General features: G+C 36.4%; 1 protein-coding gene across 19 annotated transcripts in view; it reads right to left on the reverse strand.

Annotated features, from left to right (window-relative positions):
- Positions 1-1,021: 1,021 nt before the first annotated feature.
- LOC114299091 (uncharacterized) overlaps positions 1,022-27,422 on the reverse strand; it is a 55,848-nt gene continuing 29,447 nt past the window's right edge. For 5 of the 19 annotated variants that reach the window (XM_082869084.1, XM_082869086.1, XM_082869085.1 and 2 more), the window contains 9 exons: positions 20,071-20,133; positions 19,563-19,637; positions 19,424-19,474; positions 12,958-13,035; positions 12,129-12,263; positions 8,617-8,658; positions 2,885-2,992; positions 1,732-1,797; positions 1,022-1,403 (listed from right to left, as the gene is read on the reverse strand). In XM_082869084.1, the coding sequence (XP_082725210.1) occupies positions 1,335-1,403; positions 1,732-1,797; positions 2,885-2,992; positions 8,617-8,658; positions 12,129-12,263; positions 12,958-13,035; positions 19,424-19,474; positions 19,563-19,637; positions 20,071-20,133 (687 nt within the window). In that variant the 3' untranslated portion in view covers positions 1,022-1,334. Of the gene's footprint in view, positions 1,404-1,731; positions 1,798-2,884; positions 2,993-7,621; positions 7,914-8,616; positions 8,659-11,527; positions 11,627-12,128; positions 12,271-12,957; positions 13,036-19,423; positions 19,475-19,562; positions 19,638-20,070; positions 20,134-27,422 lie in introns of those variants that run through there. The other 14 variants (XM_028243769.2, XM_082869083.1, XM_028243771.2 and 11 more) reach the window with 8 other exon arrangements.

Here is a 27,422-nt window from a genome sequence, read left to right on the forward strand (position 1 = left end):
ATCACATCTAAACCAAAAAAAGTCAAAAGTTATTTCCAAATGAAACTAATTTAACCATGCTAAATTATCCAAAAAGTCAAAACCAAACTAAATTAGCTCTTTCCAAACTAAGGATATGCTAACATACTAACGTTATATTTATTAAAAAAAAAATAAAAAAAAAAGAAGAAAAAAGAAAAGAAAACTTCTTATTTATAGTGGTATATATAGTAATAATGTACTTGTTTACCAAAAAAAAGTAAGAATGTACTTACTACACTCGTAAATTTGAATCTGCACTTTTCTGAAAAATCACATTTACATGAAACACAAATTTCAAATTTAACCAATAAAACCAACAAGACTTTTGACAGTTAAAAATTATTTAGAAGGAAGCAGCTGAGACCGAGGATGGTTGTTAACCTGTGATAAATTGGCCAATGATGTTCGGGTCTGTCTGAACCAGATGCCTAAATTTAAAACTTACTGTTGCATGATACATCTTTACTCGATTCACCTCCGCTGCTAATAGTCAAGTGATTAAAATCGAGTATTCAATGATTTTTCACTTGTGTTTGGTGATAAATAATCACCTTTTACTTAGAATCTAAAAATTAACTAAAAATAAATCTAAATCTTAAATCAGATAGACCCGACTTATTGTTTAATATTCTTAACGAAATATTATTCTTTTATAATTGTTTAGTAAAGTATCAATTTTTAATCTGTAATTGAAAAAAATGCATACTTTTCTTCTTCTTTGTTTTTGTGTGTGCGTGTGTTTTTAATTTTCAATTTTATCAAACAACCTACACTAAACCGTCTCTAACAATCGTGCAACCTTCACTGGAGACATGGACTCTCACAATTGGGGTGAAAAAGATTTCTCGGTCCTATCTTCAACTGGTTGAGCTTGAGCTTGAGTTTGAGGCTTTTTTCACTTCAAAGTAAGCAAAATGTTTGATATGTAACCCGTTTTGTATAAAAACAACTCAACTCAACTCCACAAAACCACCTCATCCAAAACAGTTTCATAAGACACTTCTATAAACCAGCATTTGGAATTTCAAAATTTGGATGGTAGTTCAAAAGCCAAACCAAGGATTTACCAGGTTGATGAGGTGTTCTCTTACCCAAGTGTGATGTTGGATTCGAGTATCACTATTGCGTAATGCCTACTCCTATGTTTACAGTGATGAGGATAAGAGAAAAGATGAGAGAATGATTCGAAAAAACAAATCAAAAACAAAAACAACATTTCGAATTCTTAGCTCAAAACAAAAATACGTAAGTTCCAAAACTTCCATTCATGATCTAAAAAATTATACATTTCCAGCCAACCTTGCATGGCTGCACTACTCCTTTTGGAAGAACGAAAGTACAAGATCCGTATGTACAGAGAAGAGTTGTGTGTCAACAAAAAGCTGCATAACAAAACAAGAAGAGAAAACAACACATTAATATGCTCTCTACTTTTACTACCCATTTACAACAATGATAACTAAAGATGTACAGATCACAAAACAAATGTAAAAGAAAGCAAATCATGTCAAACAAGAACAATAATAGGTTGGTTATCTGCTAACAAACCATTGAACACATAAGAACAAAATCTAAAATTATAGAGATAGAGACATTCCAAGTCGTCATATTAGAATTATATCAAACTGTGATTAGGCCAAAAAGAACTGGTGTCATTAAATTTCCTCAACTTTGATTAAACAGCATTAACTATATTAGCGAGGAACATACCTTCATAAAAGGTTGGTCACGACTAGGAAATGACTCAATAAAACTCTCCTTCAGAAGCAATGATACCTAAAGTCAAAGAGAAGATTATGATATGTCAATTGCAGAAAAAATTTCGGATGTCAGTACCGTAGCATGTTGTGCTCATCTACAAATTATTCGATGAATGGGGGTATGATTGATTACATCTCTAAACAAAAAACATAGTTTTTAGGCCTGTTTGGTAACCATTTCGTTTTCAATTTTCAGTTTATATTTACAAAAATTTTAAAAACTGTCATAAAATCTTGTTTGATAATTTTTTTAATTTATAAATGATTGTCTCAGTTTATAAATTTAAAAAAAAAAACGTTAAAAAAAAATATTGAATTTACATTGTTTTTAAACAGAAATTTAAAAAATTTGACTAACAATTTTTTTTCAATTAATTTTTTTCCCAATTATTTATTTTTTTTCAATTAATTTTTTTAATTATATTTTTTTTCAATTATAATGTGTATGATCCCATTGTCATAAATAATAAAAAATAAATATAACTATTTTAGGCATGAACAAACGCTTTTTCAGTTTATGTTTTCAAAAAATTTCAAACACTTTGTTTAAACCAAGCGCGTTTACAGTTTATGTTTTTTCTAAAAATAAAAACAAACCAATTTATAAAATTTTTGTAAACATAAATAAAAAACGTAAACGTTACCAAACGCTACCTAAGTAATTCATATGACCTAGGACACCTAAAAAACCAATACATACTCAACATTGCTGAGGTTTTGCAACGTCAACAGTTAGCAAGCACAATAAAGGTACTAAATTAAATTTCATGCAAATCACGATTACCAACAGAGTCAAAATATACCTAGTAGCCCTTCTAGGTGTACTTTGATCCATTATGAATGTAAATCTGTGTCCGAACTGTTTTATGCGTGTATTATCAAGTTTACTTATCAACAAAAAAATAAAAAATAAAATAAAAATAGAGATCGTTGCTGACTAAGTAGTGAAATTTTCATTATTTTTCCTGCAAGTTTATTGAGTTGATTACTTCTTTCCCAAAACCCAGATACTAAAACATGAAAATAAATAAAAATAAATAATAAAAAAGAGGAAGAAGAGAGAATGATTCCTGTCAATATTCTACTTGAGTCAGAATACAAACCTTATCATCATTGGACTGAACATTAGTAATAGTGTGAGAACGAAGATTAGAGCAAATTGAATCCAAGTAAGATCTCAACACTGATAGGAATCCCTTGGCAGCTTCAACCTAAAGCAATAAGAGTACAACAGATAAAACAGTATTTCGGAAGGCAAGAAAATTAAAAGGCTATTACCACATACATACTTCAATTATGTTGCAATAACTAAACATATGAAAACATGGAGAAAATGAAACAACAAACAGTTATATTGAGGCAATAACTAGTCCAAGTTTTAAATATGTACCAATGGTCATAGACAATGAAGTCATAACAAGAAGAGAAGACAATGGCCGCAGAACACCAAGCAGCAAACAATCTTTTCAAAATTTGGTGAGTTACGGCAGTGGGGAACAAAGGCTAAACAATGTCAAAGTTATATATCATTCTGTTATCCCGTAGATCACCAGTTTGCAAGTTTGTGAGCCTTGAAACTTATCAGATGTATCTTTGGCAAAGCAATTGTCAAATCTTAAAAGGATGTATGCCCTGTAGAGCGTGTATGTTTGGAGAAGACAAAAAGTAAGGGAATGAGTTAGACTTCATTCCCTTTTATATTGATAATACTGAGAAATTACAGGAGTGTCATGAGGCATAATATAAGGAAACACAGTCACACAATCACGCATTTCCTATTCTAGCTTAATTCATATTCTAACACTCCCCCTCAAGCTGGTGCAAAGATATCTCTCATGTCCAGCTTGTTGAGAATGCCATAAAATGGTTTGCTCCCTAGCCCCTTGGTGAGAACATCGGCTAGTTGGTCTCCAGTCTTCACAAATGAAATACATATGATGCCACTAGTGAGTTTTTTCTTGATAAAGTGACTATCTATCTCCACATGCTTAGTTCTATCATATTGAACTGGATTATGAGTTATGTTGATTGCAACCTTATTGTCACAGTATAGTCGCATGGAGTCATTCTGATGGATTCTCAAGTCTCCCAACAATAGTTTAATCCTTAGTAACTCACATAAACCCTGAGTCATAGCCCTGAATTCTACCTCAGCACTAGATCTAGTAACCACATTCTGTTTTTTACTTCGCCACGTGATTGGTTGCCACCAACAAATGTGCACTATCCGGAAGTTGATCATCTGTCAGTGATGGATCCAGCCCAATTTGTATCAGTAAATGCCTCCATACTGAAATGGTCATGTTTTGAGAAATAGAGACCATTTCCAGGAGAAGATTTCAGGTATCTCAAGATTCTCATAATTGCCTCTAAGTGGGAAGTTCTCGGAGCATACATAAACTAACTCACCACACTCACGGCAATGGCAATGTCTGGACGTGAGTGGGAAAAGTATATGAGCTTTCCCACTAGTCTTTGGTATCTCCCACTATCCACTAGATCTCCTTCTTGATCCTCACTCAGTTTCTGGCCCAGTTATAGAGGTGTGTCACATGATTTACCTCCAAACATTCCAATTTCCTTTAGCAAGTCAACTACATACTTCCTCTAGCATATGAAGATGCCATCCTTGGACCGAGCTACTTCAATGCCCAAAAAATACTTCAAATAGCCTAAGTCTTTGATTTCAAACTCCTTGGCTAAGTATTCTTTTAAACGAGAAATCTCCTCAACATCATCTCCTGTCAGAACAATTATCATCAACATAGACAATAAGAGTTGTGGTCTTACCATGTGAGGAGTGTTTCACAAACAAGGTGTGATCAGCTTGACTTTGCTTGAATCTATATTTCAGCATAGCTTGAGCAAACCTTTCGAACCAAGCCCTAAGAGACTGCTTTAGCCCATAAAATGACTTTCGGATCTTGCATACTTTACCGTTGGACTTAGCATCCGCAAAACCAGGAGGAATATCCATATAGACCTCTTCTGCTAGATCCCAATGAAGGCATTCTTCACATCAAACTGATGAAGTGGCCAATCCAAATTTGCAGCAGGAGAGAGTAAGATTCTCACAGAATTTATCTTAGCAACCGGTGAGAATGTCTCCTGATAATCCACCCCATAAGTCTAAGTGAAGCCCTTAGCAACCAGTCTTGCTTTGTAAAGTTCTATGGAACCATCTGCTTTGTGTTTTACCATGTACACCCACTTACACCCAACCCAACTGAATTTTTGCCTCTAGGTAACTCCACTAACTCCCAAGTGCCACTCTTGCTGAGAGCTTTCATCTCTTCCATCATGGCATGTTTCCATTCAGGAATAAAGAGAGCACCCTGAAAATTGATAAGTAAACTCACAGAAGACACTTTAGACAGAAAAACTTTATATGGCGAAGACAGATTAGAATAAGAGACATGATTCGTAATAGGATGTTGGGTACATGACCTAACCCCCTTCCTATTAGCAATGGGAACATCAAGATCTGAAAAATCAAGAATAGGAGCACTACAATCAGAATCAGAATTATCTGGACTCTCAGGAGAGGGGGTTGACTCTGGACACTCATCTAGAGAAGAAGTTGGCTGTAGAGGAAGGAAAGTAGTCTCTTGCATCCAGGTGACTTGCTGTCTGTCCTTGTCCCTGATATAAACTTTGTCTGCTTTCTTTTCCTCAACAACTGCTGGCTCATCAACCTCTATCTGTTCAACCACGGGCGGGAGTGGAATAAGAATCTCTTCACACCAAGGCTCCCCCTGAAAGGATGGCTGTGATACCGGGGAGGTTGGAAAGTAAGGCTGAGACTCAAAGAAAGTGGCATCCATGGAGACAAACCTTTTGCGAATGGGAGGATGATAACACTTATAACCCTTTTTGGTGGCAGAATAATCCAGAAAAACACACTTAAGGGACCTAGGATCTAATTTACCACGTGTGGGTGAATGATTATGGACAAAGCAAACATAGCCAAAAGTCTTAGGAGAAATGGAAAACCCAGAAAATGTAGACCCGAACAAAACTTGAAGAGGTGTTTGTTTTTGAAGGACTTGGGTAGGAAGACGATTAATCAAATAAGCAGCAGTGAGAACCGCTTCCCCTCCAATAGGATCAAGGAACCCACATCTCAAAGGATAGACAACAGGCGACATCAAAGAGATGGCGATTTTTGCGTTCTACAAACACTATTTTGTTGAGAAGTATTAATGCATGAAGTCTAGTGAATAATGCCATGAGTGGCGAAGTAAGTGGTAAGACCAGAGTCAATATATTTCCCCCCGTTTATCAAAACGTAGAATTTTGACAACCGCCCCAACTGAGTACAAACCATTTTATGGAAGTTTTGAAACACAGAAAATACCTCACTTTTATCTTTCATCAAATAGATCCAATTGGCCCAGGAACAATCATCTATGAAGGTAACAAAGTATTTTTAACAGGTTAAAGACACAAAACAGGATTGACCTCCTACATTCGAATGAATCAAAGAAAATGAAACGAAACTTTCATTAATAGGAGCAAAAGAGGTTCTGTGTTGTTTTCCAAGTTGACAAGACTCACATTGAAAATTTGACACATTATTTTTCTCAAAAATAGAAGGAAATAAATGCTTAAGTAATAAAAATGAGAGATGTCCAAAGTGACGGTGACATAACCAAATGTCTTCCTTGGTGGATTGTAACTGAATAAATGAATGAGCCAGCTTGTCTGTTTGATTCGGAATGTAGAGCTCATGTTCCTCTCTACCACTGCCAATCCTCTTCCCCATGATAAGGTTCTGAAAACGACAGTGATCAAGAAAAAACGTCACGCTACAATTTAAGTCATGGGTAATACGATTCAAAGATAAAAGATTTACACTGAAATTGGGAACATGAAGGACAAAAGACAAAGGAAGAGAAGATGTAGCATGAATTAAACCTTTCCCTGACACAGACGAAATGGTACCATCAGCAATACGCACTTTTTCCTGACCTGAGGAGGGGTTATACTCTGAAAATAAATTAGAAGAGCCAGACATATAGTTGAAAGAACCAGAATCAATAATACATGGTACAGATGTATGAGATAGCAATGCATATGGGGATGAAACCAAGTTACCTGAATTGGCAAAGGAAGAAAAGAGTGCACCTATAGTAGAATGGGAGGCTCTACGGTCTAGCAAGTGACGAAAAGCAATCTCAAAATCTGAGGCAGATAACCCCGAAACATCAACAGCCGGTGAAATAACAGGAGATGAAGGTGGTGGCTCAACCGTGTCAGAAAGATGCATCCGTGCATTGACCCCTCGACCTCTTGACAAACCAGACCAACCCCCTCGAGTACCAGGGCGGTCTCCTCGGCCACCAGAAGGGGTTCCATGCAGCTTCCAACAAGTGTCTAGTGTGGCGAGGTCTACGACAGTAGTAACAATAAAGCTAATCCTTCTCAAAGGAGGGACGAGAACCACAAGGCACACCATTTCGAGAAGAGGCAGAAACCAAGGCAGAGCAATCACTAGTGACAGGAGCAAGCATAGCAGAGCGCTGACTTTTCTCATTTTGCACAAAAGCAAAGGCTTCCTAGAGAGAGGGAAAGAACATCAATGCCAAGTACTCAGCTCCAAACAGGATCATACTCTACATTCAGGCCTTCCAAGAACTTGAAAACCCGCTCTTGCACCACAAATTTTCAGTAACCAGCAGAATCGGTGGGATATACAGGCTTGTTGTCACGACCCCAAACCGCCCCTAGTAGTTTGGTGCCGTGATGGCCAGCAATCCGAGATTACCGAAGGCCAACTTTCAAAAGTTTAACACAATCAGAGTATAGTATAGGGGGCTCACAGATGCGGAGGCGATAAATCAAAATACAAGTGGTCCATAAGAGTTGTGCATAGATCAAATGTAATGACATACATGACATAGTTTCTCATTCGGTTGATAATAAAAGAAATACATATCAAAATCTTGATCAAAAGGCTTCTAGAGCCGACATGTGCAAATACAATGATTACAAGCCAAAGAAGCATAATCTTCAAGATTTGCCGACGTAAATACAAATTTCCCGACATAGAACAAGTCAAGCCGACATGACAAGAATCCAAAACAAGCTGCGCAAAACACTTCTAGGCGTCGCCGCCGTCCTGCTCATCACCTACATATATATAGAGAGGGTGAGCTTGGATACTCAGTGAATGGTACTAGTAATAAAGGTTTTGCATGAATATAGCCGAAGTCTTTTCCAAACCAAACATGCCAAGACCATACGAATATTAGCCGAGATCCTTCCAGAGCAAAACACATCAAAACTTTATCAAAACAAGAGATGAACCGTATTCATATATCAAGTCTTACAAGTCTCAAGGGATGCTCACTGGCATCAGCAAAACACAAATCAAGCTTTCCGAACACACAAGTCCACACGGTAAACCGTCAGTGGCAAAACAAGGACTGCACGATCCGTAATCGATTAGTCAAAGGTACTGCGAAAGTTTATAGTCCTCCAGCACAAGGGACTTGTGTTACTTAAGCCCGTAGCTCCTTTTAACACGATGGTCTTGTGTTACTTAGGCCCGTAACCCGCTTTAACACGATAGTCTTGTGTTACTTAGGCCCGTAGCCCGCTTTAACACGATAGTCTTTCCAAGAAAGGACCGTATCCTTTTATACTTAGTGCTGCGAAAGTTTAGAGTCCTCCAGCACAAGGGACTTTTCAAGGATGACATCAAAACAAAGCTTATACTTGATACATCAAAACAGAGCTATTCATTCATGCTTAACAAATACTTTCGTCAAAACAAAGCAAAGCAAGATTTATCAAAACAGTATAACATAACTTTATTAAAAATACCACTCACATAGATCTCCTCGGGTGTGGGTTCAAAGCGAAGATCAAGGACCTACAATCACATGGCAATCACATTCTCAAAACAAGCTTTATATGCATGCAAATGATCCCGGCATTCTCACCAGATCCAAGTCAATGACAAAGCAAAACATGCTGGGAGTTTAAACACTGCTTCCGTCTCATGAAAACACACTGGGTACCAACCAGGTCTTTGCCGAGGTCCCACACCTCCTTGCCGAGGTGTGGTCCCGATGGTCTCATTCAAAAGCAAAGTCGGGAAAACCTGGGTTTCCCTTTGAAGAACATGAAGAACATGATGAACATGATCATGAGGAAGATGAATGCAAGATCATAACTTGTTACAAAAATCTAAGATTTCATGCCAAAAGTTCAAAACATGGACCTGGGTACCCATACAAAGGTCATGCAAGAACAAACACAAAAACATGGTTTTTGCTCCAAACTTTCGGATCAAACGAGACCTTCTTCAAGAACACATGAATACTATCTTTCTCTTCCGAAACCAACTTCAAATCGATGCATGACATGCAAAACAGATTCGATCGTGCAATGCAGCTAGATGATTAATAAGAACAACAAGAGTAGGTTAAGATTCTAACCTCAAAACTAGAATCCAACGGTTCAAACCTCGAAGATCAAGCTTGGAAGATCTAATCTCACTCAAGAACTTCTCCTCCTTACTCTAGAGCTTCTCTCTCTAAAGGCAAGGATTTGAGACAAAATGATTTGTTTCTAGGTCTGCCGGCTGTCTTAACAATCAGCTCGGACACGTGGCGCTACTGGGTTGGTTCGACTCAAAAGGTGATTGATTGATAAGACAAGTCTATGACAAAGCGTATGCAGCAAGCTAAGGCAAGACACATCGGCAAGTAATGACATCGGCTAAAGTCAAAGCTTCGGCAACAGGGTAACAAAGACATCGGCTAAGGAGGACGACACTTGACTAAGCTGTGCCACACCTTGGCCAGGGTGTGCCACACCTCGGTCTAGGCCATTCCTGCCCAAGGACAAGGATTACTAAGTGCAAAACATCTCGGTAAACATACCCGGGGCGAAGATGGGGGTCGACCATGTGGTTCCAAAACAGTTCTAAGTACAAGGTTCAGAGGTGAACTAAGCTCAAGATGACCTCGGCTACACACCAAGCAAGGAACAAAATCATGCAAGCAATACTTAGACAAAACAAGGCAAGGCAAGACTTGCAAAACAACATAACAAGACAAGATCATGCATGGATGTATGCAAGTATGACAAGAGTAAGGTGAGGGTTGCTACACTTGTAATCCTAAAGGTGATCAAAGCCTTTCCATCCATTGCTAAAGAAGGTAAAATACTGGAGGATAGTCATCTCACCTTGCACCGACTTCTCAATGGAGCGACGTAACTCGAAAGCCTGTGAGAAGTTCCCCTTCCTGGAATAAGTAGTAGCTACGACCTCCCAAATATCCTGGGCAGTGTCCATAGACAAGTAGCCCTCTCCAATCTTCGGAACCATAAAATTGATCAACCAACCCATAATCAGAGAATTGGTGATCTCTCACTAGTCATAATGAGGGTCAGTGATATTGGGTGCCTAAACCCTCCTATCCACATATCTCATATTCCCTCTGCTCTTCAGAAAAATAGTCAGACTTTGTGACTACACAAGGAAATTCTAACCATTAAACAGAGAGGTGGTGATTTTAAGGCCAGAGTTGAGGTTATCAGTCATAGGAGAAGGGATAACCAAACTCACGCCCTGAGATGGATGATAGGTAGTAGATTCACTAGTCAAATCTGTCATGAAAACTACTCACTAGTCCTCAATCACAAAGCCAATCACAAACCCGAAAGACGAGAGTGGAGGAACCAGTACAAGAAAAACTAGAAAAGCATAAAGAATTTAAGAAGCCAGTTTTTTTTTTTTTTTTTTTTTTTTTACGTCACCATTTTTTTTTTCTGTGTGTTTTAAAAAAGAATTAAAAGAGAAGTAAAGGGTATTTACGATCCAATCAATATAGACAAAGGCAGAACCAAAAGTGAAACCGAGGCTCAAAGGTGTCGACAGGAGTCACGCATATGTCGACAAGAGCCACGAAAGCCAACGGGACAGTCAACAAGCCCCTAGACAGGCAGCAGGACTGCCGACAAGCCCTTAGGGACTCAGAGAACCTGCCGACTAAGCCGAATAGGCTGTCGGGAAGCCCAGATGAACTGCCGAAGGCCTGGGCAAGGCTGGCGGAGGTGTGGTTTGGGCTAGGTGAGGGGCGACAGTGACTGTCTGAGGGTCCACAGTGGCTGGCAGGTCTCCTGGACTCAAGACAGGACTGCAAATAGAGGTAAGGAGGGATGGGCTAGGGTTAAGGCTCTGATACCATGTATGTTTAGAGAATTCAAAAAGTTAGGGAATGAGTTAGACTTCATTCCCTTTTATATTGATAATACTGAGTAATTACAGGAGTGCCATAAGGCATAATATAAGGAAACACAATCACACAATCACGCATTTCCTATTCTAACTTAATTCCTATTCTAAAAAAGGGAACACTTTGTGTCCATTTGATCAGTCCTAAGCTACCATGATTAGCCACCGCCAGAAAACTTTCGAATTACAATGTTATGCATCAAATATGGTAAGTGCCTTTAAGCATACCGGCGAGTTTCGATTTAGATGATTCATCTGAACTAAGAATTTATTAGGACTATCATTATGAAGCAAGGAGCAATGAAGTTAAGTCATCTAGAGCATTTGATAAGAACTTTAATCAATCACAAAACAAATACATATTTGGCTACAGTAGCCACCAAAAAAAGTGATAAAACAATATCAAGTTCTTCCTTAAATTAATTTTACCATCAACCATACACCTTTTCCCTTTGAAAGATGAAACAAAAAATTATATTACTTGAGCTGATTGAGCGAATGACTAAAAAAATTAAATACTCACAAAGAAACAATAGGAGAAAGGAGCGTAGGATTGGTATGGGTCACGCGCAGGCTGCCCCAGCTCCCAACTCATCTGGAGAGTGAATTGGGAAGGCAATAATGTTCCATGTTCTATATTTGTTTTGGAAAATCAGTTAAAAATATATAAAAGGATCAACTTAAGATCCTTTTTCAGTGGCAGATCAATGTGCTAGTAAATGACTTAAATTTTGAAGTGTTTTCTTTGTTTTGATAAGTATTTTTATCGTCTATATCAACCAATCAACCAAACTAAGCCTTGTCCCACTCCAGTAGGATTGGCTATAATTTATAATACATAAAAAAACCCATTATTTGTGCCTTAATCTAATGCATTCTCTCTGTATATCAGTTAATACTGAGTTGTTCCAAGGCCCAGCACTTCCATAGTTCAAGCGAAGCATTCATCAGATCATCCCATCTTAGCACTAAAATATTACCTAAACTAGAAAAAGGACCTCAATGACTATGATAACCATTAACATATAATATAGGCGAATTTTTAGTTAAATATAATTGAAAAATGGGGGTGAGGGTGATCATGTAAAACAACATACCTGCACACCAGTACATTGATACACTGGTCTTTTTCTCCCCAAGTAACTTTCTCCCACGAGTTTTGCATGGTAAGGACTTAAGGACGAATATAATTCCTTTTGTCGGGGTAGTTGAGGTATTGTCGAAGACCTTACCTATTGCCTCATGCAGTCAGAGAAAGATAAGATAGTTGAGCTTGAAATTGTGTTCTAAATAGTCTAATGTTTATCTATAACAAAAATAAGAAGCAATGAACAACAAAATGAAAGCAGCAAAAAGAAGTGATGTAAAAATGCAAAAGAAAGCAATCGTAAGCTAGTATGGGCACGGTAACAGTAAGCATGCTTAATCTAGCATATTTTAGAACTTTGCTCAACTTAGGCCCACATTGCCTTCCATGTGCATGTCAACAAATCAATGTTGATTGTCAAATTTACTCCAGAGGAAATTTAATGGTCTAACTATGATATTTAACCCCCAATCACGGACATCCCATATCTAACCAAGACTGATCATAAAGCTCACAGAAAGGATCAGATATTTCATATTAACCACATCTTTTAAATCATTGATCGTTGTCCTATGAACATGTACCTCGGTGCATGTCATAATTCTTCCTATGTCCATCAACTAGTTGAGACATAATTATAAATAACAGGAATTCTCCCTCTTATTTCATTTGTGAATTTGTTTACAAAACTAGATTTAAAAATCTAATACTATGCGAATAAAACAACAGCCCATTTAACCAATCAAACACTTAAACAAGTTCATATCAGGACAATTACTACTTTGCTAAGCAACTACTCTTAATGTAGTTGTTACTATAAGGAGGGATGACGTGCACACCTGGTTCTTCTGTGCATCAACGAGAATGACGTTTGTTAACTTTGACTGCACTTCAGTGGTTTTATTCTTTACACCAACCTACTTTGTAACCAAGTAAATGTCAGGAAGAGCTACGAAAGTTAAAAGAGATCACATATAATAAATAAAGAATTACACAGCATGAAGCAATGATTAAAAAGGAAATGGAGAATCCTAGAAAACAAAGATGCAATACATAGACAATTCAAATAATTTTTATAGCAATGGAAAACAAATATATATTTATAGTCATATTGTGAAACAATGCCAAAAGAATACAGAACAAATACCATCCCGGGTGAATAAATGATATAAATTTTTGGGCAACTTTACCCCTTGTGGTTCAAATATATACAAAGAGCCCCCTTATAATTTTGGACTAAAGTGCTACCATCAATTTTTATGCTAAGTAACGGAAGGTGAACCACACTCTCCAAAATTGAGAGTGGGCAATGCAAAAATTCCAAGTCAAAGTAAAAAATCAGATCAAATGTCAAAAATGCCCTCATCTTCATCTTCTTCTCCAAATTAAATCATATTCCAAACCAAACCTTAACCCTAACCCTAAATGTCCTCTTCTATTAACAATTTAATTTAAATTAATTTAATTTAAAATGTTATTAAATGAGAAATTAGGTTAAAAATTGAAAGTTATATTAAGGTAATATATGGTAATAAATTAGGGTGTTTAAGTTAATTTATGGTTGAATTTGTTATATATATATCTATATATATATATAAATATGTGTGTGTGTGTGCCGGTTATTTTAAATGTTATTAAATAACAAATTTGATTAAAAATTAGATTATGGTGCTTTTATGGTTAATTTGTTATATATATATATATCATATATGTATATGTTTAATTTAAAATTTTATTAAATAAGGTAATTATAGTAATAACTTAGGGTGCTTAGTTTAATTTAAGATTTAATTTGTTATACATATATAAATGTATGTTTATGTTTATTTTAAAATGTTATTAAATAAAAAATTAGGTTAAAAATTAGATTAAAGTAATTTGATGATTTGATCTTATGATAATAAATTAAGGTGTTTAAGTTAATCTATGATTTAATTTGTTAAATATGTGATTACGATAGGAAATTATAAGTATTAGAGAAGAGAGAAAGAGAACATGGCATAAGGGTATTTAGAAATTTTGTCACTGTTATTAACAGAGTTAGTGCGACAACCAACCATTCATGCATAATGCATATCATGTTACTATTGCATTTGTCCTTGTATTATATGCTTATGTGAAATAGGACTTATTAGAATTAGAAAAGAGAGGAAGAAGTTAGTTTGGAACCTTATGTCTAGGACTGATTTGTTTTGTGGCTTGAGTTAGGGGATGACTTTAGGTTTGATTTGAAAACTATAGGATGTGCTGTTGAATTAATTGAGGAGCTTAAAGATCTTGGACTAATGAGCTTGTCTATTTCATGCTATGTGAATTTTTGCTAATCAGGACTAGTGTTAATTAAGTATGATTAGTGAGCCTTGATTAGGATTGATTAATTAAGCATGATTAAACTTGATCTTGCTTAATTAGTAAAGGCCTTAGCTAAGTTAAATAGGCAAGATTAACAAAGCTAAGCAAACAAAATTAGATAATTTGGTGAAGTATACACCTCTCCTTTTGTCCATTATAATTTCTTGTCTTGCCTTACTTCATAAAAACCAAACCAAGTCAAAAAGAAAGAAGAAAAATCTGCAGGAGAAAGAAGAAGGAGCTAGAGAAAGGGAGAAGAAAGGAGAGAAAGACTGATAGAAGAGAGAAAAGAGGAGAAATTCAAGAACTTCACCAAAACTCATCCTTTAACCAAGCCAAGGTAAGATGTGAATCCCATATCTTTTAGTAGACCCTCCTAACATCTAAAATCAAGAAAAAATTAGGATCAATTTGGATTAATAAGGACGAAATGAAGGAAAGAATGAGGAAGGGTTCACTAGGATGAAGAATTAGGTAGGAAGTTTAGAAATTCATCTTTTTTATTGAGATTTTGATGTTCTTGATACATTTAGGTCTTCATCTTCATATATTCCCTTGATTTTCAATGATTTTAAGCTAATTTCAGGTTTTAAAGGAATGAAAAGGAAAGGTTTGAATACAAACTTGAAACAATGAAATTTTCAACAAAACTTGAATTTTGATCTTTGAATCTTGAAACCAAATTATGTTTTGATGTTGTTGATTTGGAAAACAATCATACTTCCATGTTTGTCATTAAAATTACATGTTTTAGGTTGAGTTTGCATGAGCCCTAGCCTTAGAACCAAGAGAAGTAGAACATGAATAAATTTCGAACAGGGCTGTTTTACCCAGTTCCGCACGTGTCATTAAAATTACATGTTTTAGGTTGAGTTTGCATGAGCCCTAGCCTTAGAACCAAGAGAAGTAGAACATGAATAAATTTCGAACAGGGCTGTTTTACCCAGTTCCGCACGTGCGGCTGAGAGCCCCGCACGTGCAGCCAGGTCCCAAACTCACCAATTCAGTTCTGAAATAAAGGCAAGTTCCCTGCCCATCCCGCATGTGCGGTTTGAGCCCCGCACATGTGGAAATTCCCTATTTTGTGCACAAGTTTGTTTTGGAAGCCTCTTTCACATAGGATACTCCTAGTACGTATTTAACACTTATTTGGGACCTAAACTAGGCCTAGAACAGTACCAAACACATGAAAGAAGCTTAAAGAAAACGCTTCGCTAAGTTTAGACACTCAAATTGTTATGTTGTATAAGTTTGTTTGGCACTTCAATACTTTGTCCTTGTCTCATGTAGGTCCAGCTTCGAAAGAGAATATCTAGTGTTCAAGGAGCCATTTGTGAGTAGTAGTGTAGTAAAGTTAAGTTTGCTAAAATTATGATTCGAAATGCAACCAATGCTATGTTTAAGAAAGCTATAATGTTGTTTTATTATGAATGAACATCCAATATTTTTGTATCATGTATTAAGGTGACATCTTGGATCATGTTTGTTATTGGGAATCATGCCAATAACCTCTAGCTAACTGAGCTCCTCTTGCCCCATGTTGTGGACTCTTGATTTGAAAGCCTTGGAATGTTCATCGCCATGTATATGCCTGCAAGTTAAGCTTGTTTTGTCTCGACAAAACTATATTATGTTTGAAATGATATTGTGCGTGGTTTTAATATAATTTATCGGTGTTCATTCATTTATCACTTTACTATATTACTATTCATTAGGCTTTGTATGTAAGTGATGATGAAGAACAGGTTCAAGAAGAGAGGTCAAGCTAGAAGTCTTTTTCTTTTGTTTTATACTTTCAGGAGCTGCGGTTTAGAGACGATAGCCTTGTATATATGTTTTGGTTTTTGTTTAGTGTATGTTTGTAAATGTTGCACTTTTCCTTTTGTTGTTTGAACTTGTAAATGTCAAGATAAATAAAATGATAAACTTGTTTTGTTTTCATACAACTTATGTACATGCTTTGAATGGACTATTGGTAATTAATGGACAAATGATTCCGCATAAACCCCAATGTTTTTAGTCTAGTCTTGCCTTGTCTTGCTAGCCCTTCGGTAGTCAAGCACTGCTGGCCGGTCACCATTGCTATCCTATTTGGGGTGGGATGGGGGTCGTGACAGACAGTTAGCTTTGCACTTTAGTCCAAAACAATAAGGGGGTCCTCTACCTATATTTGAACTATAGGGGGTAAAGTGCTTTAAGGCGAATCCTATTCCAGAATCTATTGGCTATAGCATCCCCATTCTGTCATAGTATATGGTAAATATGACATGATTTAAAGGACACCTTCTTTGTTACCAAGTGTTCCTAGATAGGGTAAGGTTTTTGAGCAATTGAAGAGCAAAAATTTCCTCATTTCATATCCAATTAATTGCAATTGTAACGGCCCAACATGCATATCATTTTTTTATATAATTTTCTTAAGAATTTGCATAATTATGTGTTTAATTTTGTGCTTATCTGTTTGTTTAAAGAATATCTATTAAAATTACCAACTTCGAATCAGAAATTGAAGGCCCAAACGGATTCAGAAACCAAAATTGACTAGTTCAATAGACTAATTAGAATATTTAGAATCATATGATAAATTTGATTAAAATTTGATTCGGATTAAAATAATTAGAATAAATCAATGAGAATTGATTAAGATTAATTAGACTTAAGCTAGCTTAATTAGCCTTAATCCTACTTAATTAGCCTAACCTAATCTAGCCTATATATGTGTTATAATTAAGAATTGAGCACATTTTGTTCTTTTGAGCTGAATTTTGGTGACAAATCAACATTTAGCGAGAGAGAGAGAGAGAGAGAGAGAGAGAGAGAGAGAGAGAGAGAAGGGAATTGTGAAGATTAGGAAGAAGATTGAAAGAATTTGAGTTGAAACCCTCAAATTCAAGCTCTAGGTAAGAACTACAACCATAATCCATATAGATAATTCATGTAGAGGTTGAATTCATAAAGTTTGTAGGATTATTTACATGAATTTGAGAAGAAAAAGTTAAAATCAACTTGAATATGGTAGTTATGAGTTAAATTTGGTCATGCATGCACCAATTCATCATTTTTGAGCTTGGATTCCAGCAATTCATACATGCATGAAGTTCATACTTGTTGATTTTGAGAATTTTCCACGAATTTATCCTCAATTGATCTTGCTTTGACATTTTAGAAACATTGAAGTTGAATTCCTTGCATGCATGATTGAATTTTGAAGTTTTGAACTTGATTTTGAAGAATTGACTAAGATTATGAGCAAATGATTTCAAAATTGTTGAGTTCGTATATTTCCCAAAGAGTTTCTATGCATTTGGCCCAACCATGCAAGCTTTTGAGACTTGAAACCATGTTTTTGAACTTGAATTTTGTTCTGAAAATTCCAAAATTCGACCACTTCGCTCGAGCGATAAAGTCTTCGCTCGAGCACAATTTGCATACAACCAGTATTTTTACATAACACCACACAATAGCTCGAGTGACCAAAATTGGCTCAAGCCTAAATTTTGAGCATCCAGTAGTTTTGCAGAGTTTTGTGTACCACTCAAGTGACCTCAGCTCGTTTTGCATAATTCACAAAAGCAACCATCGAGCCTACATTTTGACCATCCTATACTTTTGCAGGCAAACCACGCCGCTCAAGCGACCAAATGTGCGCTCGAGCGAACTGTCCTATTTTCAACATTTTGAAATACACTCTCGTGTATGTTTTCATCCTAATGCTCTTTTAGGCATTCTTGGACATTGTTTAGACATCATTAATAAGGAAATGAATTAAAAACACAAAAGGGAATTGAATTCAGATAGAACATTTGATTGAGATAAGTGTTTCAATGTGTGCTTTTATTATGCGTTTTGTGTACGTGGCCGCCTGAGGCTTAATATTGGTACAACCTACTGTGACTAATATCTTTATAAAGATATGTTTAAAAAGTATTTTGAAATTGTTCAATTATGAAGTTTATGAAATCTTACTTTTGTACCTATGAATGAATGTCCTTTTTAAAATTGTATTCGTGGCGTCCTTTAGTGAGGCCCTTGCCTGGGAGAAACAATACCATAACCCACTGGATTAATTGAAATATAGAGATCTCTGATGTTAAACCTTAGTTGTCCACATTGAATTACCGTTGTGGTGTTATCAAATGACCCGTTATGGTCTCATCAAATCGACCTTAATGGTCACATCGGAATTGGTACATAGATTTATTGTTACTCTATTGGATGTTACCATGTATAAAGATTTGAATGGTTATTGTTTACACAAGATTTTGATGTGATTGAATATATGATTGCTATTTGAATTGATTTGGCTATTGAAAAGTTATGTTTATAAAGTTATGGACTTCATTCATTAAACTTTTATATTGATGTTACTCATTGGGCTCCAGCCCACCCCTCTCCCTTATATATATATATATAGGTGAGCAAATGGAACGTCAAGTCCAAGGAAGCCTTGGAGTCCACCCTTGGGAAGCCGTTTTGGAGTGCCTCCGTGATGGGGCGTGTTTGGACTCGAGTGGAGCCAAGCTTTGTCAACCCTTCTTTTGCGTAGTTTAGCTTTTGTTATTTTGAATTTTGTTTTGGTATGGATGTTTGTAAAAGACGTTTAAATTTGTTGTGTTGAACCTATGGAAGAAGAATGGAAGTTTATTTTACTATGACGAGGTCTTTCATTTATGCACTGCGCAATGGAATATCTTTTACATTTGTTATTGCTTCCGCCAAGCCCCATTAAATATATTATGTTTGATTTTGTCTTTGAGGCCGAAGGTAATCTGGGATTACTGGCCGGTCATGACCTAAACCTATAAGGGCAGGTTTGGGTCACGACAGCAATGCTCTATGCAAAATACATTCTATGATAGATCCATCTAAATAAGAACAAGACGCCCAAACGCCTAAAGTATTGGAGAACGATTTCTTCTTTTCTAACTGGCCTATACAGAATTGGTAACTTACTATGTATGGTACTGGGGCATCCAAGAACTCCAGCATGTCATTTGGCAAAACCTGGAATACATACATTGGAAACAATAAACCAAATGAATACTAAAGAAAAATACAAGATATTAAAAAATAGAATTCCCTGGAAGAGTACCGGCATTAACAAGCTCTGCCACTGATAAGGACGAATCAGTGGGATTATGGACAGGACCATAGCAGACAATATACCCTGTAAATGAAACAAATTACAATTGAAAAAAATAATCAGGGTTTTAGTATTTTTATCATTAGTGTCTCTCTATCAAGGGACACCCAAATAAAAATAAACATATAGATAATGAAAATCCAGGTGTACAAATAAAATTCCGCAAGAAATTGCTTTGAGGTGCAAAAGGAAGCATTATTTCAACTAAAGTGACTAATTATTACTTGAAAATATGTGGAAATGTGAACTACAATCTGTCCAAACCATCTGCCACCAGGTTATATCAACAAATATGATAGGTCCTATGACTTATTTTCAGTGTGAGAAGGGCAATGATGCTCAGATCACAGGAACCAACAATGCTCTAACTACCTTACAACAGAACTAAAGTCTAGACCAAACGGACGATTCACCAACATAAAACCATGATCAATATGATGCAAGTAATCATACACACCAAATTAGAACAAACAACCACAATTTGCTTCTCCAGCAGAGCCCCAGCAAACACTGTCAACACCTGTAATGCACAAGCAGAATTCAACACCTCAGAACTTTATTCAACCATCATAAACTCTCCAGACAATCAACATAGCAAAATATTTGCTTCAAAAAAAAATATATAGCAAAACAAAGATAAAATCACTGAAATTTACAAAATTTGAATAAGTTATATCATGGGATTAGATGGGATGAAGGATTGGATATATGATAAGATTATAAAGGATAAATTACACCATGGGATAAATGATTGGATAGAATGAGTATTTTGGTTAGGATGAAATAAAAAGACAATAATTATTTTCTACTGTTGGATGAAACAAAGTTGTTAATCACGTACCAGACAAAGTACCGTTTTTTCAATTGGTACGGTACCTACCAGTACAGGTATATTTACGGGCACCGTTTCGGATTTATCGCAAAAATATTTATCTATGTATTAAAAATATTGTCTAATAGTAAATAATTTAAGCATATAATATATTTAATCATATAATTTAACCATCCAAAGTTGTATTGTTTTGTTTTCTTTAGGCAACAACGTATATCATGTAATATATTTGGTATAATATATATATATATATAATTCAGAAATTCACTTTTGCTTGCATATCGTTCAATTCCACCGGAATTACATTTTTCGGCCAATATTGTCGAGTATCAAAAAGTTAACCGGAACGGTATTGGCCTATTTGTATTCCATTTTTCTCTGGTATGGTACATACCGGTCGGAACTAGCCAGTACGGTACAGGATTGACAACTATGGGATGAAGGAAAAGAAATAATCAAGAGAGGCCTAATCCTTCCAATACCACAATGCCTATAGCATTATGTAATGTCTCATTTCCCTCTATTTAATCCTCTATACTAGTACTAAAATTATCCGAATTTTTAATAGCATGCAAAACAAACACCAGATTGGACTATAGAGTGGGACCCACTAGTTCCCTACCTCCAATCCCTTCCCACTTATTCCGTAATCAAACCCCGAATTACAACTCTAGTGGGCCCTACATGTTCCCTCCACTTTCAATCCACCTTCTAATACCCAAAATCAAACGTGCCCGAAGTGAACTAAACTAACAAATATTGTTAATTTTATAGAGGAAGAAGTAGAAGAAGCCAGAACCATGAGTGAGAGAGAGAGAGAGAGAGAGAGAATTGCGGCCGGAAAAAGAGTTCTTAGGTTCTAGTATTTATATTAATAAACATAATTACAAAAGTACTAAAATAACCTTAGACTCAAATAACCTAATACTTAACACTCCCCCTCAAGTTGGAGTAAATATATCTCTAATGCCCAACTTGCAACAAATGGGATGAAAGATCTTACTACTAAGACCTTTAGTAAATACATCAGCCAATTGGTCTCCAAACTTCACGAAAGGCATACATATCAAACCCTTCTTCAATTTCTTCTTAATAAAATGTTTGTCGACTTCAATATGCTTAGTCCTATTATGCTGAACGAGATTATGAGCAATACTGATGGCAGCTTTGTTGTCACAATACAAAGTCATGGATTCACCACAGACAATTCCTACATCACTCAACAAGGACTACAGTTACATAATTTCACATGTACCCTACACCATAGCTCTATAATTTGCTTCTGCACTAGATCTGGACACAACCGCCAGCTTCTTACTGCGTCAGGTGACTAAATTTCCTCACACAAGAGCACAGTAACAAGAGGTAGATCTTCTATCATCTACAGAACCTGCCCAATCTGCATCCAAGAATGCCTCCAACCTCAAGTGACCATGATTAGAAAACAAAATCTATTTTCTAGGAGTAGATTTAAGATACCTCAACATGCGATACATTGCATCCAAATGAGTCACATGAGGATCATGCATAAACTGACTCACTATCCCAATTGCATAGGTCATATCTGAATGTGTGAGATAGACATTTAAGTCTTCCCACAAGTCTCTGATACCTTTCCTTCTCCACAAGATCACCAACACCACTACAAAGATGACGATTAGCCTCAATTGGCGAATCAATTGGTCTGTAGCCTAACATGCCAATTTTCTCAAGAAGATCTAGAATATACTTTCTTTGAGAAATAAAGATGCCTTTGTCAGACCTGGCAACTTCAATCCCAAGAAGGTACCTCAACGGGCCAAGGTCTTTGATCTCAAATTCCTTGGCCAACTGCATCTTGAGATGTGTCACTTCATCCTCATCATTTCCTACCACAACTATGTCATCCACATATACAATAAGTATAGTTATCTTATTTGCATTGCGTTTGACAAACATGGTGTGATTTGCATTGCTTTGCTTATACCCGAATCTCAACATAGCTTTTAGAAATCTGTCAAACCAATCTCGAGAGGACTATTTCAAACCATATAAATCCTTTTTCAACCTACAAACTTTTCCAACTATAGACTGAAATAAGAATCCTGGTGGTACATCCATATATACCTCCTCTTCCAAATCACCATGGAGAAATGCAGTCTTCATATCTAATTGTTGTAAAGGCCATCCCAAGTTAGCAGCACATGAGAGAATAGCTCGAATAGAATTCATCTTCGCTACGGAAGCGAAGGTTTCTTGATAATCAATTTCATATGTCTGAGTAAACCCCTTGGCCCCTAGTCTTGCTTTGTACCGTTCAACCGTCTCATCTGCTTTCTGCTTAATGGTGAACACCCACTTACACCCCATTGGTTTTTTTCCACTAGAAAGAGGAACCAACTCCCAAGTGTTATTCTTACTCAGAGCTTGCATCTCCTCTACCATAGCTACTTTCCACTTAGGATCATTGATAGCTCTTTTTCAACCCTATTGGATACACACGGAAGACAAAGACGAAACACAAGCATGATATGTAGGAGACAATGAATCATATGACACAAATTTAGAAATGGGGTGTTGAGTACAAGACCTAACTCCCTTTCTAAGAGCAATAGGAAGACTCAAATCATCAACCACAGGATTGTCAACAATTGGTGGAGAAATAGACTAAGAATCATTACTTGGAGAATCAGTCGAAACAGGATGTAGAACTGGCACAAGGGATGATGATTGCCCTGGTAGCACAAGAGAACGTTGCTCTTTCTAACACGTGAATAAGTCTTAAGATCAGCTTTGTCCAAACGGCCACCAATGTCAGGCTTCACATTAAGAGAACTATTAGGCTCTCCCTCATCACAAATAACAGTTTTCTGACTAGGAGGGAAAAAAGAAAACTCGAGCTAATATAACTCATCTGCAATCTCATCCATAACACTCCCCCTCTGAGGAGATGGCGGAGAAGAAGTAAAAAAGGACTCAAATTCACGGAAAGTGACATCCATACTGACATACACTTTACAAGCATGAGGATCATAACATTTATAACCCTTTTGAGTAACAAAATAGCCAATAAAGACACACCTTAGGATCAAGCTTTCCACGAGTACGAGATTATAGATGAACAAAACAGACACACCCAAAGACCCAAGAAGGAAGAGACGAGGTAGGATAAGCCACAGGAGGAAGTTCAAGAGGAATTTGGAATTGGAGGACACTAGAAGGCATACGGTTGATAAGACACATAGCGGCAAGAACATCATCACCCCAAAAGGACTTAGGAACATTCATGGTAAACAAGAGAGAGCGAGAGCAACTTCAAAGAGATGGCCACTCTTGCGTTCGGCAACTCCATTCTGTTGAGGAGTACCAACACAACTAGTCTGATAAAGGATGACATGCTCCTTTAGGTATGCCCGAAAAGCTCCATTAACATACTCAATCCCAATATCACTCCGAAAAATTTTGATTTGGGCATTAAAAAGATTAGTCACCATTTTATGAAAAATATGAAAATAAGAAAACACTTCTCTAAAAGGAGGGATGACCCAAGCGACAATGCCACTGATGGAGCAAATGAAAAGAGGAGCCAGTAGTGCACTTAAGACCTTGAGAAGACAAAGGTAAGGCAGAAGGAACCGGTAAGGTAGAAGGAACAACATCTAGAAAATACACTATACCTTATACTCTACCACTGCCAATCATTTTCCTCATAGCCAGTTCCTGAAAGACGCAATGAGTACGAAAAAAAAAGTCACCGAGCAATTTAGAGAAGTAGTAAGACTACTAACAGAAAGTAAGTTGGTGGCAAAATTAGGAACATGAATCACAAATGAAAGAGAAAGTAATGAGTAACAATGAACCGAACCCTTACCAGATACAAAGGATAAAGTGTCATCAACCGCTCTAACCTTATCTCACCCAGAACAAGGAGAATAAGAATAAAAAAAATTAGAGGCACCTGTTATGTGATCAGTAGCACCGAAATCAATAATCCAAGGAGATGATGTACTATGTGCACAAGCCAAAATACCTGTGTGAGCAAAGTTGGAATAAGGAGTTGTGGTAGGTGAAGAATCAAGCCCAGCCATCAAACACCTGAGAGTGTGGAGGTTATCCTGGGAACGAGTACTAGTGTCACTAGAGGTGCTAGCAGTAATCTTAGACACATGCGCTTGAGGACGAACTCCACGACCACGACCTCGAATAGGACGACCATTCAACTTGCAATAGTGCTTCTTATCATGTTTTTCCTTCCCACAATAATCACACTTCAAGCAATCCCGATCAACCAATGTACCCTTACTACCAAACAGAGCTGAGTAGACCGAACATCTCGTGGAGAAGGAGCAACAACCAAAGCAAAGTGATCCGAAAGAGAGGTGTGCACCATAGCACTACGACAACTCTCCTCTTGTTGAAAAAGAGCATAAGCCTCGCACAAGGTGGGAAATGGAGAGCAACCCAACACTTGAACACGAATCCGATCATACACCAAATTAAGGCCAGCAAGAAAGTCGTAAACACACTCCTTCTCTATGGTCTGCTGAAACAAAGAGGTATCCTTAGAACAAATAGCCTGGAAGCTCTGATAATAATCAAGTTCTTGCCACAAGCTACTCAACTCAACATAATATACTACAAGTGATCGATTCTTAGTTGCATGAAGCGGGAGCGGGGGCGGAAGCGAGGAAGCGGGAGCATTTTTTAGGTTGGAAGCGCCTCAGGGAGCAGTAATATATATATATATATATATATAATATTATATTTTAATACACATTAGAAGTTTTTTTATAAATATTTTTATTTTAATACACGTTAAATATTTTATTTATTTATTATATTTTTAAAATAATGTGTTATTGTTAATTTATTTTTTTTATTTTAATTGATATATATATATTATAAATAAAAAATTATAATAAATAAGAAATAATAAATTATGTTAAAATAAATAAAAAGAAATGTTAGGTATTTTGTTTTATAATTTTTTTATTATATATGATTTAATTAGATTTCTTTTAAATAATTAGATGATTTGTTTTATTTATTATATGTTAAAAAGTAAAGAAATAATAATTTACAAAAATTATTATTATATATGATATTTTAAGAAATAACAACTAGAAATTTTATTATATATGATAAAAATTATAATTTATAAATTTTATTATATTTATTATATATATTATATAATTATACATATTTTTGAAATTGACTTTATCACGTATAATATAATATATATATTATATATGATAAAATTATATATATTATATATTATATGTATTATATATGATCAATTAAACATAGAGACAGAGAGAGAGAGAGAAGTAGAGACGAAGAGAGAGAAAGAGAAGCACAGAGACGAAGACGATCGAGAGTGACGAAGATGATTGAAGCCCTCAGAGACGAAGACGATCGTGATTGATAGTGAGAGAAAAGAGTGACGAAGGCAATCAAAGCCCTAATCTCAGCACTGGTCCACTATAAGTTCTCTCAACAACCCTTCTTCTTTCTCCTCTCATGTCGACGTCGAAGGCTAGGGTCTCTCTCTCTCTCTCTCTCTCTCCCCCCTTTACGGTCCCATCTTGGACTGAATCGAGTTTCTCTCTCCACAGAAACACGATTCTTACACGTTTCTTTCTAGGAATCGCGAAATCGCGATTCTGACTAAGAATCGCTACCTAGTTGCACGATTCCTGCAACTAAGGATTGATTCTTCTGATCTAAGCCCCGAATCTACTTCCATAACTCATATACCCAAGCATCATTACCCTTTTGAGAGTACATTTGTGCCGCAGCTGTCCAAATCTTGTCAGTAGTGTCTAGTAAAAGAAAAGTTCAACTAATAGTACGCTGCATGGAATTGATCAGCCAGGTTATCACCAAAGCATTTTTTGAAACCCACTGAGTATGCAAATCACCATCATCATCAGGTTGCTTGAGGTCACCGGTAATATATCCAGTCAAACAACAGGCAGCAATAGCAAGACTACAAGAATGGGACCAAATCAAATAGTTAGTACCATCAAGCTTAACAGGACTAATTTGAAGAGAGGGGCTATCACCAAGAGTCACAACACAACTCAATCCACTCTCCTCAGCGCTCTTAGGTGCCTCACTCTCGCCTTCAGCCAATCCACTATCCTCAGCCATAGAAAAGGAATGAAAAAACCAAAGCAAGGAAGCAAACAACTCTGAAACAACCCAACTGGAACAGCAACTTACCTCTAGGGTCTAAAACAGTGCTGCAATAATGTAAATTATCCCAGCAGCCACACCTGAACGAAGCAAACAGCGCAATCAAAGGTCTAGTTGGCTCCGAAACACACAAACTCACAGAAACCTCACAAAACCATCAAAACAGGAGCAGCCCACACCTCTGCTGGTTCAGTCAGCTCCCAAGGATGAGGAATGAAGAGAGAAATCAGCCCTAAAACCGCTGGAGCAAGGGTTTCCAGAAAAACACCCCGTTTTTCCAAAAAATAAACAAAAATTGAAAAACAACCAAATAGTGATCCAAAAATGAAAGTAAAATCATAGGAAGAAAACCCATCAAATTTCGTTCATGGGAGATTTTTTTTATTTTTTGTTTTTTGCAACTGTGTACTGTAAAAATGAAAAAACAAGAGGAAGGAAAAGAGAGGAAAAAACCTAATCTTCAAGGAGGAAGATTAAGCTCTGATACCATGTTAATTTTATAGGAGAAGTAGAAGAAGACAAAGAACCGTGAGAGAGAGAGAGAGAGAGAGAGAGAGAGAGAATTGCTACTGGAAAAAGAGTTACCCAAAACTTAGGGTTAGCCTCTTAGTCCCTAGTATTTATATTAATAAACATAATTACAAAAGTACTAAAATAACCTAACACTCAACAAATATCATATAACCTTTCAGCCCTTTTGTTACCACAACTCACAATATATAATCTACGGCCACAATCAGGTGTATTACTGGTTTCATTTTTTCAGTTTCAATCTTTATCACAAGAAATATTATTGAAAT

This window comes from Camellia sinensis, chromosome 5 (assembly GCF_055761805.1).
Source record: "Camellia sinensis isolate YWXY chromosome 5, ASM5576180v1, whole genome shotgun sequence".
Taxonomy (NCBI): Eukaryota; Viridiplantae; Streptophyta; class Magnoliopsida; order Ericales; family Theaceae; genus Camellia; species Camellia sinensis.